This window comes from Pygocentrus nattereri, chromosome 16, assembly GCF_015220715.1.
Source record: "Pygocentrus nattereri isolate fPygNat1 chromosome 16, fPygNat1.pri, whole genome shotgun sequence".
In the NCBI taxonomy this organism is placed as follows: domain Eukaryota; kingdom Metazoa; phylum Chordata; class Actinopteri; order Characiformes; family Serrasalmidae; genus Pygocentrus; species Pygocentrus nattereri.
Window position 1 is genome coordinate 4,082,543 of NC_051226.1, and position 18,412 is coordinate 4,100,954.

Genomic DNA, 18,412 nt, shown 5'->3' on the forward strand with positions numbered 1-18,412 from the left:
GATTCCCCTCCGCACCTACAGGGGTCACTCTCGCCTGAGTGCTAGTTTGGTTTCCTCACCTGTTCCTCATTAGCAGTCATGTTTGTTTATAAGAGACTTCAGTACTCTGACCACACCAGAGTCCAGACCTCAACATCGCTGAATGTGTTTTGGATTAATTGGGTCGTGAGAAGCAGACAATGCAAAACTAAATGCTATGACTGAACTTTGGAGGTGTGGAAAAACATCCCTGCAGATTTCCTTGAAAAACTGAAAGTGAGTCTCTGAAAAGAACGGAAGCTGCAATAAAGCTAAAAAGTCCCGCACTAAATACTGAACAATGATATTGTATTTAGTTGTCATGGTTTCTGCCTTTTTCCTTTAAATATATGTTTTCTGATGCTTAAAAAATTGGTACACGATGGCTGTTTTTACTGGAAATGAAACAAGTGGAAGGCAGACTTTTGAACAGGACAGTAAGTCCCCTTCTACTTATAAACAGATTGGATTAAAAGTTTAGGATGTGCACTTTCCACACAGTTTCTCTACTTGTTTGTATGAGCTACATGTGAGAAATGCTTAGACAAGCTGTAACTGTCATCAGGGGCCGTGGAGGGTTTGGTCCTGGGAGGACACCCCCACCCTCACACACATACTCATGATGAGGCCCCATATGGCAAGGAAATTGTGCTGTGCCCCTTTCTTCGAGACCAATTCAGTGGATGCAGTCGATTTACATACAGATGAGGTGGAAATAAGAATATTTCCAGCTTTCCTTTCAGCCAATTCAATCCTGATTTTAAAACAGGAAGCACATCAACACCTGCATGCATCATACAGGTCTTCATAACGAATATGCACAACAGCAAATGTTAAACTAATAAATGAGGTTTACTTGGTGCTCTATGTCTGCAGGATCCTCCAGGGGACCAGAGTGAAACTGGACCGGACTGGACTAGAGCTTCTTATCCAACATAATTTTTAAATACAACTAGAAACGCATTTTCCTGAATGAAACGCAGAATGGTTGTGCAGCTTAAATGTTTCCCACTTCCTATGGTATCCCAGGTGGTTGCTAAAGTGTTGCTAGGCAGTATCCCATGCGGTGGGGTAAATTGCAGTTGCCATGGTGTATGGGGTGTTTATTTAGTTGTTTGTAGAGACTTGCCAAGTCTTAGCTACATGTTGTTGAACATGAATGGGAGATTCTGGGAGAAACGAGGGATGAAAAAATGACAAATAGAGGAGTGTGGGTCAGTATGGGTATGGATTAGAGCTTGAGGGCCTGCTCTTAGTGAGTAAATGCATTTTGGTGGCTGCCAGTCTAAGAAAAGCTTCCGTCTTGTTTTTGGAAGAAAATGAATGGACTCTTTGTGAAGAACGAAAGATGAAAAAACAACACACTGAGGAGTGCAGGTCAGTATGGCTGTGGATTAGAGTTTGGGGACCTGCCCTGTGTGAGTTCATGCATTTTGATGTCTGTTGGGCAAAGGGAAAAAAAGGGGGAGGAACGATTCTCTACTATGAGTGAGTATTAATTCATAATAATAATGACATGCTTTTGTTATTGCTGGATTGCCTGCAACATGGATTAATATCTTTATCTGTAGACAGACTTCAGTGGGTTTACCTGTGGATGATGTGTTTGTTGCGTAGGTAGTGCAGTGCAAGAGCCAGTTCGCAGATGTAGAGTTTAACGGTGCTTTCAGAAAAGTGGACGTTCTGCTGCAGATGGTAGCGCAGGTCACCTCCCAGCAGCAGGTCCACCACCATAAACATGTCCTCCTCATCCTGAAAAGAGTACCTGGATCAGATAGAGACAGAGAGTGATTTTTAACCTGTTAAAATAGCTGGTTTACACACACACACACACACACACACACACACACACACACACACACACACACACACCACTGCTGTCGTAACAAAACTAATATCTACATTTTTGTTGTTTTTCTGTTTTTGACATGAAAATGCCTGCTGTCCTTTTCATTCTGTGTAAATTTCATGATACATGGACCAAAAGAAGTTGCCCAAAATTACTTTTATTTTAAAATGACTTTTTCCCCCAAGTAATTTTGGGCTGCTTTTTTTGCTCCACTAATCAGGATGAGACGCAGCAGTTGTGGTCCGTTCTAATATGTTAAAACACACCAAGTAACCTTTTTTCACAGCTGCCAAAAAATACAATAGAACAGAATTCAGAACTACTGGCCAACTCTGTTTTGCACACAGAGGAATTAGACCTCTGCATTTAACCCATCCGTGCAGTGAAACACCCACATACACACACTAGTGAACACACACACTAGGGGGCAGTAAGCACACCTGCCCAGAGTGGTGGGCAGCCCTATTCACGGCGCCCGGGTAGCAGTTGTGGGTGAGGTGCCTTGCTCAAGGGCACTTCAGTCATGTCATGTCATGTCTCAGGGAATAAAACCAGCAACCTTCCGTTCACAAGACTAGTTCCCTAACCTCCAGCCCACGAATGACCCAGATATCTCAAATCTCATGCCATTTCTATTTGTTCTGGAGGAGGTCTGTTAGTTTTATGTGTTATTTCCTTTGGTAAAATTGATGTGTGTGTGTGTGTGTGTGTGTGTGTGTGTGTGTGTATATACATATATACACTGAAATGTGATGCAAATGTATATGACTTATAAACCAACATTTATTGAGGTGTTTTTATTGTGTTAAAAGGCTATTTGTTATTGAAACAGTTGTACAGGATTGTATGATATGAAGAAAAATGTAGTTATCTCTGTATGAAACGAACGCAGGTGGTTGCTAAAGTGTTGCTAGGCAGTATCTATGGTATCCCAGGTGGTTGCTAAAGTGTTGCTAGGCAGTATCCCATGCGGTGGGGTAAATTGCAGTTGCCATGGTGTATGGGGTGTTTATTTAGTTGTTTGTAGAGACTTGCCAAGTCTTAGCTACATGTTGTTGAACATGAATGGGAGATTCTGGGAGGAACGAGGGATGAAAAAATGACAAATAGAGGAGTGTGGGTCAGTATGGGTATGGATTAGAGCTTGAGGGCCTGCTCTTAGTGAGTAAATGCATTTTGGTGGCTGCCAGTCTAAGAAAAGCTTCCGTCTTGTTTTTGGAAGAAAATGAATGGACTCTTTGTGAAGAACGAAAGATGAAAAAACAACACACAGAGGAGTGCAGGTCAGTATGGCTGTGGATTAGAGTTTAGAGTATGATATGAAGAAAAATGTAGTTATCTCTGTATGAAATGAACTCTGAAATGAACCTATTTGTGGTTTTAGAGCCGTTTTTTTTACGTGTCAGTGCATTTTGTCCATTCCAACGACACAAAAAAATACATGATGCAAATATAATATTGTGAAACCACTTTCAAGTATCAAAATGTACTGTTGCTGTATTGCCCACCCTTAATCTGACCAGACCAATATGCTGAAGAGAAAGCTACTGTATATGGGTGGTTGGTTAGTGCAGTGGGTAACATTTCTGTCTTCTATGCTGTAGGCTGGGGTTCAATCCCCCACCTGGGCAAACACCCTACACTATACCAATAAGGGTCCTTGGGCAAGACTCCTAACACCACCTTTGCCTGCCTATGTAACAATAATCAAACTGTAAGTCGCTCTGGATAAGAGCGTCAGCCAAATGCCATAAATGTAAAGTTTCAGATCTGAAAACATGTATTTGCGTGGTTAAGACACTCCAGGACGTTCTGATGGGGGATGGTTTTGTGATTCGAAGGAAAACCCTTCATTAGACGAGACTCTGTGTTTGGGTTTGAGCCCTCGAGCCTGAAGGTTTATCCATCAGTCGCCTCATCCGTCAGCAGACCGACATGAGCAAGCTGCCCTCTTCCGCTCTCCTTTGAAGAGTCACTGCTCAAATCAGTATTGATTTTACATGCTGGATCTCTGAGGCTGCCTCACTTTGACATAGCTGAGCTATTAGACTCGAGCATGTTATGTGGTTTATTACATAAACTGTTCCATAGAAAAAAGCCTTCGTATTCAAACCGTGAAAACATCAAGGTCAGCTTTTCATCAGGCAGCGGCTTCCCTTGACGTTCGTTATAGCCCACCTTCTGTCAGAGAAGGCAATTCAGTAACAGCCTGAGTCACTTCATTCTTCTGTATTCAATAACAAGACAGAAAACAGGAGGTTGACTGAGAGCCAGAGGTTTATGGACAACTTTGCCTGAGGAAGTAGACGTGTGAGTCTAACTGACTAAGCAGATGCCTGAACGCACCGTATATTTAAAGGAACGCTTTGGTGAAAAATCACCTCACCTCATATGTGGTCAGTCAGCCGAGATTTATTTGGCGTCTGAGGTTTGCTTCTTTGGTTTAGTGCTGGAGCTACGAGGCTAATGGAGCTAACAAGCAATGGAAGTGTATGTACACTGGTTAGCACTGTGCAAACCAAATCATCACAGTTGCCTCAAAAGGCTAAAAATGTACTAGAACATTAGAAAATACTGAGACATATTTACAGCCAAGATGATAAAATGGCCATAAAATGTTGTGGCTACCAAAATGGCTAATGGCTAATGACAAAACATTAATATTCGTTTGTAGCACTAGACCCCCAGGCCCAGCACAAACAGTACTAAATGTTGTTACATGTACCTGCTGCATCATTTAAGGAGAAACAAGAAATCAGAATAGGAGACCAGCGTTGGTGCATTTGTGTTCTGGTTGCCAGACACTGATAGAAACTGGAAAAATATTATAGTTATACAGCCATCAGTACCAGCTGGTCCACAGCAAGGCCCAAAGACTGTGGCCTCTGATTCAGCTGACGGAGTCAGACGGCTTCTCAGGCGGGGCGAAAGAAAGTGTGGCAACTGGGTCAGGTGTTCTTGTTAGGCTTAGACTAACGTCTTCAGATGCAATGGACTAGACCAGAGATCACTAATAGGCAGGCCGCGGTCCGAGGCCGGACCCAGACGCTGTCCTGTGCTGACCTGGACCTAAAACCGATAAACTGGAGAATTTATTTCGTTTCAACAGGCTGGTCCTATTTTAATTGACACAACTTTTCTAGCCTTTACGGTAGATTTAGCAGCCCAGGAGACTCACAGACCAGTTGCATTTGTTGTAAATATCACATGTGACACTACTCAGCCAATCAGGTCTGTGCATTACGCACACACAGGGGAAATGGTGTTGAAATCTGACTGAACTGGACTTTATTTGATCTGATATTCAGTTTGACTGTATAAGATGTTGATCTTCCTACTCGGCTACTTCAGTGAGCAGTACATGGCGCTGAGTCATGATGCCGGTTAGACATTATGATGTTCTGGATCTTTGCTTGATGAAATTGTCTCTAACTGGACCTTATCGAATTTTAATTAAATACCCCTGGGCTAGACAGAGGGAGGTGATCAAGAGTCTGCTGCAGAGCCTTTTCAGGACAGATTTTTTTCAATATATCCCACCCAGGACTTTCTGCTGATATCGAGCCAATAGCGATACCAATCCAGATCAATATGCCATCTCTAGTAACCCCTCCATGTGAATGAATAGGCAGCTAAACTGCTGTAGGCTGAACGAGTGGGCAAATATAAATGCTTTCATTAATCAAAAACAGGCTGCTTATGTAGCTGAGCTTCTGCATGTGGGCTGGAGTTAAATTAAAAAAAAAAGAAAAGTTCAGTTTTCTGTGATATGTGGCCTTTAAGATTAGATAAAAACATGCATGCAATCAGGTGTCCAGGCTTTTAACTTGCTCTACCTGTATGAGACGTTATATATGTTTATGGCCAGGCCTGGATGGTGCAGTAACTCTTAGTTCTGATGGCTCGCTTTCCCCCAGCGGAGAGCGAGTATAGAGATAAGACGCTGGAGGCTGTGAGCTTTTCTGAGCATGAACTGTAAATTCCACAGAGAGCATCAGGGACATCAGCAGTCTGCAGATTAATGGCCTAAAGCTTCCCAAAGGCAGACATCTCTTTTGGGAGAAGACAGTAGGTGGAGTTAAGCCCACCAACCAAATGCTGCATGATAGGCCTTAATGGCAGTATTCATCAGAGTGGCAGCAGGGGAATGAGCCTGGCCCAGTTAAAGCTTTTACACAGCAAATGTATTTGTCATTTAGTCTGATGTCAGTACATTTATATGAATAAGTATGAATAACTAAAGATATCTCGCAAAGCAAAGGCAATTTTTCAGAGAGCAAAAATGCAACATTATTAATTTCCCCCCATCTAGTCGTTTAAACAGCTCTTGCAGGCAACACAAAATCGACCAGTCGTTGTCTCTGCTGCTGGCGTGACAACAAACCACAGCTCTGGCTCTACAGGCAGCTTCATTACTGAAAGAGAGGAAGCTGGAATAAACCCACACCAGCAGGATCTAGACGGAAAGTGGAATAGGAGTTGTGTTGTTATTTAAAATATGTTTTCATTTAATCAGTTCATTTAAAAAAGGCACAAACAGTATAAGAAAGTCGGTCTAAGCTGCAGTGAACACTGCGTGTATGTTACCGCACCAAAAAGACAATCAATGAAAATATTTAAAAAGGTTCTTCCCTACACTGTTCTCACAAAGTTGGGAGCATGGAATTGTCCAAAATCTCTTGGTGCTGAAGCATGAAGGATTTCCCTCCACTGGAACTAAGTGGCCGAGCCCAACTCCTGAAAAACCCCATATCATTATCCCTCCTCCACCAAACTTTACACTTGGCACAGTGTAATCAAGCAGGTAATGTGCTAAGACATGTTTGGTGTCTGAAGTTTGCTTCTTCAGTTTTGTTCTGGACGTAAGGTATAATCTCATTCCCACACCTTACTAAATAGTCTATGGAGCCCTGCTGGTGCCATCCCATATTAATAAAAATAATGCATGGCCACGACTTATTAATGTGTGTGAACAAGATCCTAATGTGTGGCCACAACTTAGTAAGGTACAGTCTCATTCTCGCGCCTAATTAAGTGGTGGCCATGACTTAATTATCTCATTCCCACGCCTTACTAAGTTGTCTACGGATCCCTGCTGGTGACATTCCATATAAATTAAAATAATGCATGGCCACGCCGTATTAACACGTGGGAACGAGATCCTAAAGTGTGGCCACAACTTAGTAAGGCATGAGAAAGAGACCCTAAGGCATGGCCATGACCTAGTAAAGCATAATCTCATTCTCACACCTTACTAAGTGGTGGCCACGACTTAATTATTTCATTCCCACGCCTTACTAAATTTTCTCTGCAGCCCGCTGGATGACTTCCCATATTAATAAAAATAATGCGTGGCCACGTCTTACTAACATGTGGGAATGACATAATTAAGTATCACTGTGATATTCCTGTATTTCTCTTCTACAATGATGGACAATATTAATGCACTGACCAGGAAGTTTGCATGTTGAACAGCTGTGGGTGTTTATTTCTGTGCTGGCCTCTCCGATCCAGCCAGGCGCAGAGTGAGCTGAATACGGAGTGAGATATCACTCAAAAGGACAAACTCTTTGGAGCTTTTGTCAGCCTTCAAAGGAAAGTTCCACATCTAAGCACGAGCGCCTGGAGCTGTGGAGCTTGGGGGGCTTTGACGGCTCCAAAACTCTCAGAGCAGTTTTCTCCCCCACAAAGTTTCAGTCTGATGTGATGTGATAAACTCACTGCCTTCACTGCTCACAGTGTGGGAGCTGCCAGAGGAGTTCAGCCAGAGAAGTGATGGTAATTGTTTTCCTTCTCTCTCTCTCTCTCTCTCTCTCTCTCTCTTTCTTTCGTTCTCTTCCTCTTTCCGTCCTCTATGTCTCTCGCTCTTTATCCCTCTCTGTCTCTTCCTCAAACTCCATATCCTCTCTCCTTCTTTCTTTATCTCTCTCTTCATCTCTATCTATCTCTTGTCCTCCAACTCCATATCCTCTCTCCTTCTTTCTTTATCTTCTCTCTCTATCTCTTTCTTCCTCAGTCTCAGTTCAGTCTCTCCATCTCTCCCCTCGTTCTTCTCGTCTCTTTTCTTCCAGTTCGATGACTCTGATGTGAAGGTTCAGTGTGTTGAAAATCCTGTCGCTCTCCTCATCTCTAAAAATCGCCTTGGTGTGAAAAGTCTGAACATTAAACTAAAATTAAGAATCAACAACACTGTTGGTGTTTTACTGTTTTCCCCATGTGGCAGTGAGTCCGCATGCCTCACTGCTGAGTGTGTAAATGAGGCAAAACCAATGGATGGATCCTTCGCCAGCCAACATAGCCCGAGGTTCATTGCGTGCTGGTGAAGATTCATGAACATGGCGACGTCAACAGAGGAGCGAACAGTGGCAATGGAGACACTTTAAATACACATATCGGGTTTAAACTGATTCAAATAGATAACAATACAAAAAAACAATGAATGTGGTCCAAAGCAAAACTCATGCCAACGTCTCTTTTGGTTTAGGGAGTCCGTCTCATTACAGTTCAGCCTTCGCGGGTCTATGCAGCCTTCTAAGGACACGCCTTCGTAGACTGCGTCCTTCAAAGGATACAACCCCTGAATTGGGACACATGGACTATATCACGGTACACTGTCATGCTTCCTGGTTCTCATTCAGACTCTCATTCTGTTATGAACTCCACCTCCCAGAATCCCTCAGTTCATCACATGACTCCACCAACCAATCACAAGCCAACAAGCAGATCTTAGTCACCTGAAGTCTGATTACCATCACCTGTGTTTTCATGTATATCAGCCTGTCTTAGTTACCGTCTTCGCCAGTGTATTGATGTATTGTGTTTTGTTGATCTGGCTGCTGACCTGGTCTGGTGTTAACCCTGTTATGCAGTGGTGGGCAGTAACGGAGTAACTGAGTAAATGTAATTGGTTTCTGTACTTTAGTATTTTTGGTGTATCTGTACTGAAGTTTCTCCGTTCTGGGCGACTTTTTCCTTTCACTCCACTACATTTCAGAGTCTAATATCCGACTTTTTCCTCCTACATTTTGAGAAATCTGTCGTTCCTTTTGGTTTCTGTGTGTATAAAAACGTAACATGTCAAAACGAAAGAAGCGCAAAGCCAGAGCACCAATCAGGGCCCAGCGGTCACTTTGTTTAGAGCTGGTTTTGACCTGTTGGTCATACCGACCCAGTGCAGCACACGGTTCAACGTCAGCGCAGCAGCGTAAAACTTTGGGAGAGTCTGTTCAACATAAATGATGAACTAACCTAACTTTGTGTAAATAGAGCTCAATATAGAAATATGTCCACATATGCAGTCGAGACTGACGCGGCTTTTTTCTGAATTTCTACAAACACCATTTCATTTTATAGTAAATATAGTAAATAGTTTTTGCTCGTTTACTGCTGTTACACTTCTCTCGGCATCCACTGTCTGTGCCTCCCAACCTCCAGACTCCATTACCCAGAATCCCACTTGATCACATGACCTCCAAACTCCCTCACATGACTCTACACAGGTCTTCCTTTCCTGACTACTACTTACCCACATCTGTTCCTTGAGTTTGTTAGTTTGTGAAGTATCTTTGTTTTCAGAGCGTTGCCGAACCCTCAGTTGTGTCCGTTTGCTGTGCCGTGTGTGACCGTTGTCTTGCTTGTTTATTGGCTTTGCCTTTTGCCCTGCCCTTTCTGTACTGCTATATTTTCTGGTTTGGCCTTGTTTCTGGATTTTGGACATGGCTTTTTGGACTTCCCATGTGGCTACTGTATTCGTGATCTGGCTTTGGACTTTACACTGGCTGACCTTGGTCTTGGCTCCTCCCTTTGTTATTAAACTCATTTAACTTAAGTGTGGTCTTTTGAGCGTCTGAATTCTGTCCGAGCCTGACAGATTCCTTCACCATCCATCCATCCATCCATCCATCCATCCATCCATCCATCCATCCATCAATCCATCCATCCATCCATCAATCCTCTACCGCTTATCTGAGTCCGGGTTGCGGGGTCAGCAGCCTAAACAAAGAGGCCCAGGCCTCCCTCTCCTCTGCCACCTCCTCCAGCTCTTCCGGAGGGATGCCAAGGCGTTCCCAAGACAGTCAAGAGATATAATCCCTCCAACGTGTCCTGGGTCTTCCCCGGGGTCTCCTCCCCATCGGACATGTCTGAAACACCTCCCTAGGGAGGCGTCCAGAGGCCATCCTTACCAGATGCCCGAACTTCAACTGGCTTCTCTCAACGTGGAGGAGCAGCGGCTCTACTCCGAGCCTCTCCCGAATCGCCGATCTTCTCACCCTATCTCTAAGGGAGAGTCCGGTGACCCTGCGGAGAAAGCTCATTTCGGCCGCTTGTATCCGCGATCTTGTTCTTTCGGTCACTACCCAAAGCTCGTGACCAGAGGTGAGATTCCTTCACCTTTATGGTTTATCTTTTATCTGCGAGTATCTAATTTGTCAACCCAGCATTACATGCATGCATTTTCAAATAAATTCGATTTTAAGTGAATCTGAAAACAAAAGCTTGTTCAAATATTAGTAAAAACAAAAACCAACAACTTCTCAGTATTGCAGGCCTACGTCACCTTAGCCCCGTGAGCTCGGCAAAAAATGGTGACAAATGTTGTTTTACTCCTTAATTTCCACAAGGCTGGAGTTGACTTCTTATTCACCAGCTTTGAGTTCGAATTTCTTGTTCCACCTTACATGGAGCAGCAGTTTTGGCCCAGCCTTAGTCAGTAGCTCCCTGATCAACAGCCCAGTCACTCCCTATACCTCCCACTGCTTTAAACAGTGACAGGACCAAACCCAAGGGAGGGCTGGGTCTTCTCACATTTCAGAAACAAGAGAGGATCAAGGCCCGAGTGGTGCTGGAGCTGCTGATGCCGCCTGCCGCCGGTTGCTTAGTTTCCCTTCGTGAGGCGCTCGCTATCCGTTTCCTAATTAGATGGAAGTGCTCCAGGCACGTTTAGGAGGCGCACAAGGCAAACTGCCTCGGGATCTGTCCAATCGCAGTAAACAAAGCAGACAACAACAGTTTCAGCTGAAGGTTTAGACCTATGACATCATACTTATACCAGCAGACTCATAGGGATGATCTGAAGTAGCTCAAGTTTCCAAAAGCAAGTCCAGATTATGGCTTCATCGCTTAATTAAACTCATTACTTAAAAAAAGTAGCTTGGCAGTGAATCAGCATTGATTGATTGTCAGTTTGCAAGATGATGCACATGTTAAATTCTCCTACTGCTCTCTGTCGCTGTAAGAACCTACTGGGATTTAAAGGGGTTGATAAAGGCTTCTTTATACTTTCAGTAGTTTGAAGTACTTCAGAATCTTTGTAAGGCTCTGCATGGTTTGTTACTGTTCAATTAAGTCTATTTTATTGTGGTTCACAACCACTTCTATGCATTGTTTGCCACAAAGTATTCTTTGTTTGTAACCCCTTAAATGGTCAAGGCCAACCGATGGGCTCAAAGTTTTACTACACACTTTGCATTGAAGTCCCTGTAGTTACTGAACAGTAAGCCTTAGTATGTAATAAGCCTTGGATTTTGTGGGGTTGATGAAGTCTCTTCAAAGGGTTCCTAGCTTTTAAATGTAATACATTAAATCAATGTAGCATCCCTGAATTCTCTGCATGGTTTGTTTCTCTGCACTTAAGTCTATTTTGATTGAATGGCCTTATTAATCATCAAAATAATTTATTACCTGATTACTAATGAGTGTGTATTATGCTCGATGAAGCACCGTCTGTATAGGAATAGGTGAGCAGAAATATCTATTGCAATATAATATTTTACAGTAGATATGTAAAATATTACATATGACTTCTAACTGCAGAGAGAAATCTGCTCATCTTTGCTGGGTCAAATCCAAATCTGGTAGAAGTGCAAGCCAACGTTCGCTTTAATGCTCACATCGCCAAGGAGAAATTGCTAGGCCGCTGTCACAAATGCCAAAAAATCTCTTCTAACCCAATTTGCACTTAAAAGCTGTTGGAAAAATGACAGCATAATTCACTGTGATTCATAGATGGACTCACAGAGAACAAGGGGCAGTAAATAAAGGGCATTAGACACAGGAAAACCATTAGCCAGGAGAAAGAACACAAACTGATGGGTTCAGCAGCCAATTAGCAAATTGCCTCAAAATTTTTTTCCATTAGTGCATATCAACTCCCCCCCCTCCAGCCATCTCCAACCCCCGCCTCCCTTAGAGGACATCCATTTTCATTTGGCTGGAAAAACACTCCAAAACACACTCTTAAAAATGAAGGTTCCCAAATGCATCTTGGCTGGTTTTAGGAGAAACTTTAAATGCTGTAGAACCTTAAATCGTCACTCTGTAAGATTTGAGAGTTTGGAGACTCGCTGGTGTAAGCGTGAATCTGATGACAGAACATGATGAAGGCTGTGTCTTCGGAGGACATGAGAGAATTATCTACCACTGTCGTCATGTCTTCTTCAGTGTGATCTTCGTTATGCATTTGAGGCCTAAACAATGAGCCAGACCGTTGTGTTGAGCCTGTGTATGACGCTAGAATGTAAAGACGTAAGATGTGGTCTGAAAAACCCGCGACCTGACGCCTCTGACTTGTTTGAGGCTTTACATGGCAACTAACAGCAGAACACACACACACACACACACACACACACACACACACACACACACACACACACACACACACACACTCACTTGATAACTACCCTTTTTTATTCTCCTGCCTGAAAAAACTTTACATAGCGCAGCTTTAACATTATGTAAACCTTAACATTAGGGAAGCTAAAGCAGTCCCTATGGCCCATGTGTCAATCACAAGGCCTGTGGGCCAGATCGGGCCCACCACACGATCCTTTCCGGCCCCCAAAAGTATTTTAACTTTCTACTAACAGTAGCCTGTTTCACAATGTGCTGCACTACAGTCCCCATCATGCACTGTGCTCTGACTCTCCTCCCCCAACATCAATCTATGGGACACCTCAATTCTACATAATTCTGGGCAATTCCACACCAGTCATATCACCAAAATGCCTTTCAGCTGCGGTTCAACACAAACACTTAATATCAGCTCGGCAGCTCAGAAACTCAGCCCAAGTCTTAATGAACTCGCAGCAAAGACAAGATGCCAGGTGTCAAGTAAACAGGTAAGTTTAAAAGACTGAGAACCTGGGGACGAGTATGTTTTGAATATTTCAAGTATTCGTGTAATATTTCAAGGTCTACTACAAGTGTCGAGATTTCACTGTTAAAGTTTTGCGTATTACAGCATCACATCAATTAAAAACGGCCCACAGGTTTGATGAGTGTTTAATATGGCTGGGGAGGGAAATTTGTGAGTAATGTGAAATTCTACATTATAAAATGACGCAAAGATTAAAGATTTTATGTCATTCCTTTAAAAAAAAAGAAACCTTAACATTTAAGGTTGAAGTCTGTTGACCTTACCTCTGTGAATTAATATCCAAACTCTGTTAAAGTTTTGAAATCTATCGTTCACTGCTCAGTAGATGAAGTCTGCAAAAGTTCAAAAAGTTATTGTTTGTCATGTCACCACAACTAACACGCATATATCCCCTTATTCAGCCTACAGACGTTTAGCCCCACAATTCACACTGAAGTTATAAGGAGGGTTTCAGCTCTGAGTAACTTTGGAATGAGGCGCAATGCAGGGCAGCCAATCAGAACAGAGTTCATTTATCTTATATCCGTCTTAAAGACATAGTAACAAAAATGTGGCACACCATTATAAAGTGGACCTCGAGGAAAAAAAATAAAATTCAGGAATAATGTAGGATATGGGCCCTTTAACCTCTATGTTTGCAACCAAATTACATCCATCCATCCATTTTCTAAGCCGCTTCTCCGTCAGGGTCGTGGGGGGGAGCTGGAGCCTATCCCAGCAGTCTTTGGGCGGAAGGCAGGACACACCCTGGATGGGTCGCCAGTCCATCGCAGGGCAGACAGACAGACACAGACAGTCACTCACACACTCACACCCAGGGGCAATTTAGCATGTCCAATTGATGTCCAATTGGCCTGACTGCATGTCTTTGGAAGGAAACCGGAGAACCCGGAGGAAACCCACGCAGACACGGGGAGAACATGCAAACTCCACACAGAGAGGACCCTGATCACCCGTCCGGGGAATCGAACCCAGGCCCTCCTCGCTGTGAGGCGACAGCGCTACCCACCACGCCACCGTGCCGCCTGTTTGCAACCAAATTACAGTCTCACAAAATTCAAAACATTGCGGAAATGTTAAAATAAAGACGTAAAGGTGTCGACAAGAAAAAAACCTTGCCTCAATATCTCTTTTTCCTGTGTAATTCCTCTTCTGCATGTTTAATCTTTTAAGGCTTCCCTGGATCAGAACCCTCAGCTGGTTGTAGTGCATTAACATCAGGAGAGGACCTACTAAATTACTGATGCCATTTGACTTAAACTCACACATGTTTGAGTTGAGCTGCTGGAGTAGAGCTGCTGCGGCCCAGCAGGAGTGACCCAGCACTTAAAGTGCTCTCCACGTGGATTTCCCTGTGCACACTGACTGACAGGCTTCATTAGGAGGGGTCTAATGTTTGCTCAGCTGCTTCTGGTAATAGGGGCCAAATTACACCTCGGTGCTGAGAAGGCACGAGGTGGGACTCCAGTGCGCTTCACCTCCACTCTATCGACCCTCTTCGGGCTGACGTAGTGCTAACCTAGCATGAATGCATGCATGTAGTAGATGCCCTCAAAAGCTGCGGTCATCCTCACTCTTAACAACAGCATAGCGTAATTTTATCTTCTGAAGTTCGTTGAAGCGAGAGAGGGAATTCTGTGGAAACGAAACTTTCTAAACTTTTAATCGTTAACACGTTTGGGTTTGTAAGCAGAAAAGCAGATCATTTATTATGAGTTGAATCGGATGGAAATATATGAGCAGGGTTTCCATTTCACAGATTTAAAGTAATTTCCAAAAGGTCAGTGAAAGAGAGTGTGAGTTAATCAGTGTCTCCATTAACTAGTCTATGAGACAAGAGACTGGGTCATCATTAAGATTAAGAGACCCTTATTAGTCCCACAACGGGGAAATTCCACCTCTGCGTTTAACCCATCCATGAAGTGAAACATCACATACACACTAGTGAGCAGACACACACTAGGGGGCAGTGAGCACACTTGCCCGGAGTGGTGGGCAGCCCAATCCGCAACGCCCGGGGAGCAGTTGGGAGTTAGGTGTCTTGCTCAAGGACACCTCAGTCATGTGCTGTCAGCTCTGGGGATCGAACCGGTGACTTTCTGGTCATGGGCTGGTTCCCTAACCTCCTGCCCACGACTGCCCCGTATGTGTGGTGTATCACAGTAAGAAGGGCCTGGCTTCGATTCCCTGGCTGGGCGACCAGGGTCCTTTCTGTGTGGAGTTTACATGTTCTCCTTGCCCCCAAGTGTGAGTTTGTGTGAATGCCTATGTCTGTCGGAGTGCCCTGTTGACCTGTCCAGGGTATTTCCTGCTCTCCGCCCAATGATTGCTGGGATAGGCTCCAGCAACCATGATGATTAAAGAGAAGGCATTAAACAGATTCGTATTTTGCTAAATGTAGTTACATTATTACTGAAGCTTAGGGGGAGGAGCATGGCTGAAATCCCTCCTTCTTCCAATCTAACTCCCTATAAATTCACATCCTCATGTTCCGCTCCCGTGATGAAGGGTTCGGAATCCCCACCACCACTACATCTCCTCCCAGTTCCTCAGACCTACTACAGCTATGAGGCGGGTCCGGCCTCCTAGCTACAGGCAGAAGCCTCCCAGAACTCCAGCCCAAGTTCTCAAAGTTCTCCCCCTCCCTCAATCATTCTTCCCTCATACTACCACCACCATGTTGAAGGCATGTTCTGAGCTCACAAACTTACTGTTCAAAAATTCAGATAGCTCAAAATTTTAAGGCACTTTTTAAAGTTAAAATGTGCAGGGCAGTGGAATTCCAGGACCAGGAGTGAGAACAACTGGCCTAACATGTTTAAAAAGTCTTTACTGCAGTTTTGTCTGATGTAACCTCAATATTTATAGGATAGTTTTGCTCATGGATAGGGGCTTTGTTAGGGGCTTTGGCAAAACACAAAGTCAAAAAACAGGCATTGGTCAGGACCAGCAAGATCCACATACAAAAGGGGAAAAAACCAGGAAAAAACAAAAACCAGGCCACTGCATCCAAAGGGCAAAGGCAAAAAGACAAAGTCAGAGAAGTAGCTCTCACAAGAAATAGCCTTACCTCACAAGGAGCCTGTCCTAAAAGCCTGGGCTTTATACTTACACTAACTAGACACATGACCAAAGTAACAGGTGAACAAGATTAGTATTTGGGTGAAGGTGAACAATGACTGGAGAGGTAGAGGGTCAGCAGTTGTATGGTCTCCCAGAGGATGCTGTGAGGTGGAGTCAATGGATGCTTCAGAGCTGGAGGGGTGTGTGACAGACTGAGGTGTAAAATTCACGTCCAGAAAGTAAAAATCCTTCCCGGGATTTTGTTCCAACGGCCTGGTTAGATCGAACCACCAGCAGAGCTGTCCAGGCAGTTGGAACGAAGTCCTGAGAAGGATTTTTACTCTACCTCTGGCAACAGGTTTGTTGATGCCATCAACTCCATCACAGCTATGAATAAGTCAAGTCCATAAGGCTGATTCAAGTGCTTTTTTGGAGCTGCTGGCACGCCAAACTTGGCATGCTTAGAAAAAAAAAACCACCCCAAGATACTGACGGACAGGCTGCTTCTGATTCTGATTTTGACAATACAGCAGCTTTTCCCAATTATCCGTTTAAGCATGACGGGGAATGTGTTAATGGCACCGATGTCCTGGATTTCCTTCATGCAATAATTTAATAATAACAACACAGGAAGGTTTAGGTGTGAATGCAAGCTAGAGTCAAAACTGACTGCAGCAATGAAAGACTGATGCAGCGATTTACCTGCAAAGACCTGCAATTTCTGCAAAATCAAGGCCTCATGTGGGAGATATTATAGAGAAGGACAACCACATTGTGATTATAGCCGGAGACATGGAACGCTTATGCGAGTGAAAAACATCATGAGAATATACACCAATCAGGCAGAACGTTCTGACCACGTCCTCGTTTCTACGCTCACTGTCCACTTTATCAGCTCCACTTACTGTATAGCTGGTCTCTGTAGTTCTACAGTTACAGACTGTAGTCCATCTGTTTCTCTGATACTCTGTTACCCTGTTCTTCAGTGGTCAGGACCCCCATGGACCCTCACAGAGCAGGTACTGTTTGGGTGGTGGATCATTCTCAGCACTGCAGTAACACTGACGTGGTGGTGGTGTGTTAGTGTTGTGCTGGTCTGAGTGGATCAGACACAGCAGTGCTGCTGGAGTTTTTAAACTGAGAACAGTCCATTTTATCTATATTGTATTTATTAAAGATTTCTCTTGTTTTATTGAATTACTAAAACTTGATCAAACTCTTGAATGGTAAAAACCCAGTTTAGTCCAACATTGTTTTGTCCCCCTATATGGAAAAAAAATATTTTACATCACATATATATTTTGAAAATATAAATGAAAATATAAAAAAAATGGTTAACTATATGCCCTGCGATGGACTGGCGACCTGTCCAGGGTGTATCCTGCCTTCCGCCCGAAGACTGCTGGGATAGGCTCCAGCACCCCCCCTGACCCACCCTGACGGAGAAGCGGCTTAGAAAATGGATGGATGGATGGATGAATGAACAGAAGGGACTTCTGTGCTTTGCATTGTTCTTTTTACATTAACCACATACATGTTGCTGTTGTCGGAAGAAGAAAACCTCGTATCTCCAAAATGGGAACTTTACAGGAGAAGGAAAAAACTTTACAACTTTACTTTACTTTACTTTTAATGGAAGTCAATGGAACCAGAGTTTTTTCCAAGTCATTTTGGGTCATTTCTTTTTGTCCAGTCTTCAAGAAATGTACACACAATATAAAGGGCACTAGGTATTTTCAAATTATGACAAAAACTGAAAAACGATAAAAATGAAGATACGAGGTTTTCTTCTGACAGCAGCGATATGCAGTAAGACGCTGACGCAAAATGTATGTCAAATAAACAATATCAAATCACATCAAAGATATCAAATCAAACCTGCATTTTCACAGCATATCGACTCCTGCAACACTTGACTTTGTCATGTTAAGATCCTGGAATACAGATTCATTTCAGAAGGGATGCAGACGATAAAGCGCAGCAGACAGTACTTTGTCTGTTTTCATACGTTTTCAAATGTATTTCATAAATACATTTGCATACATTTATTTTTGCACTGTATATAGCTATGTGTAATATTGCCCCATACGTTTTACATATTTACATATTCAGGGCTGTTGTCGTATGTTTTCATACGACAACACTGCTGTCCTCAAACACTGCTGTCCTCAAATCTGCTAATTCTGATTTGAATCATATTATATTATTGCTCTCTGTGCACATGTGTAGCTTTCCTCCTGTGTGTGTGTGTGTGTGTGTGTGTGTGTGTGTGTGTGTGGGTGGGTGACACTGAGCATGTAGCAAATTGCAGTGGTGTGTGGCAAGAA

General features: G+C 43.4%; 1 protein-coding gene across 2 annotated transcripts in view; it reads right to left on the reverse strand.

The window, feature by feature from the left end:
- stk32a (serine/threonine kinase 32A) overlaps positions 1–18,412 on the reverse strand; it is a 98,535-nt gene that overhangs the window by 58,690 nt on the left and 21,433 nt on the right. For both annotated transcript variants that reach the window (XM_037545757.1, XM_037545756.1), the window contains exon 5: positions 1,610–1,783. In XM_037545757.1, coding sequence (XP_037401654.1) covers positions 1,610–1,783 — 174 coding nt within the window. The remainder of the gene's footprint in view (positions 1–1,609; positions 1,784–18,412) is intronic.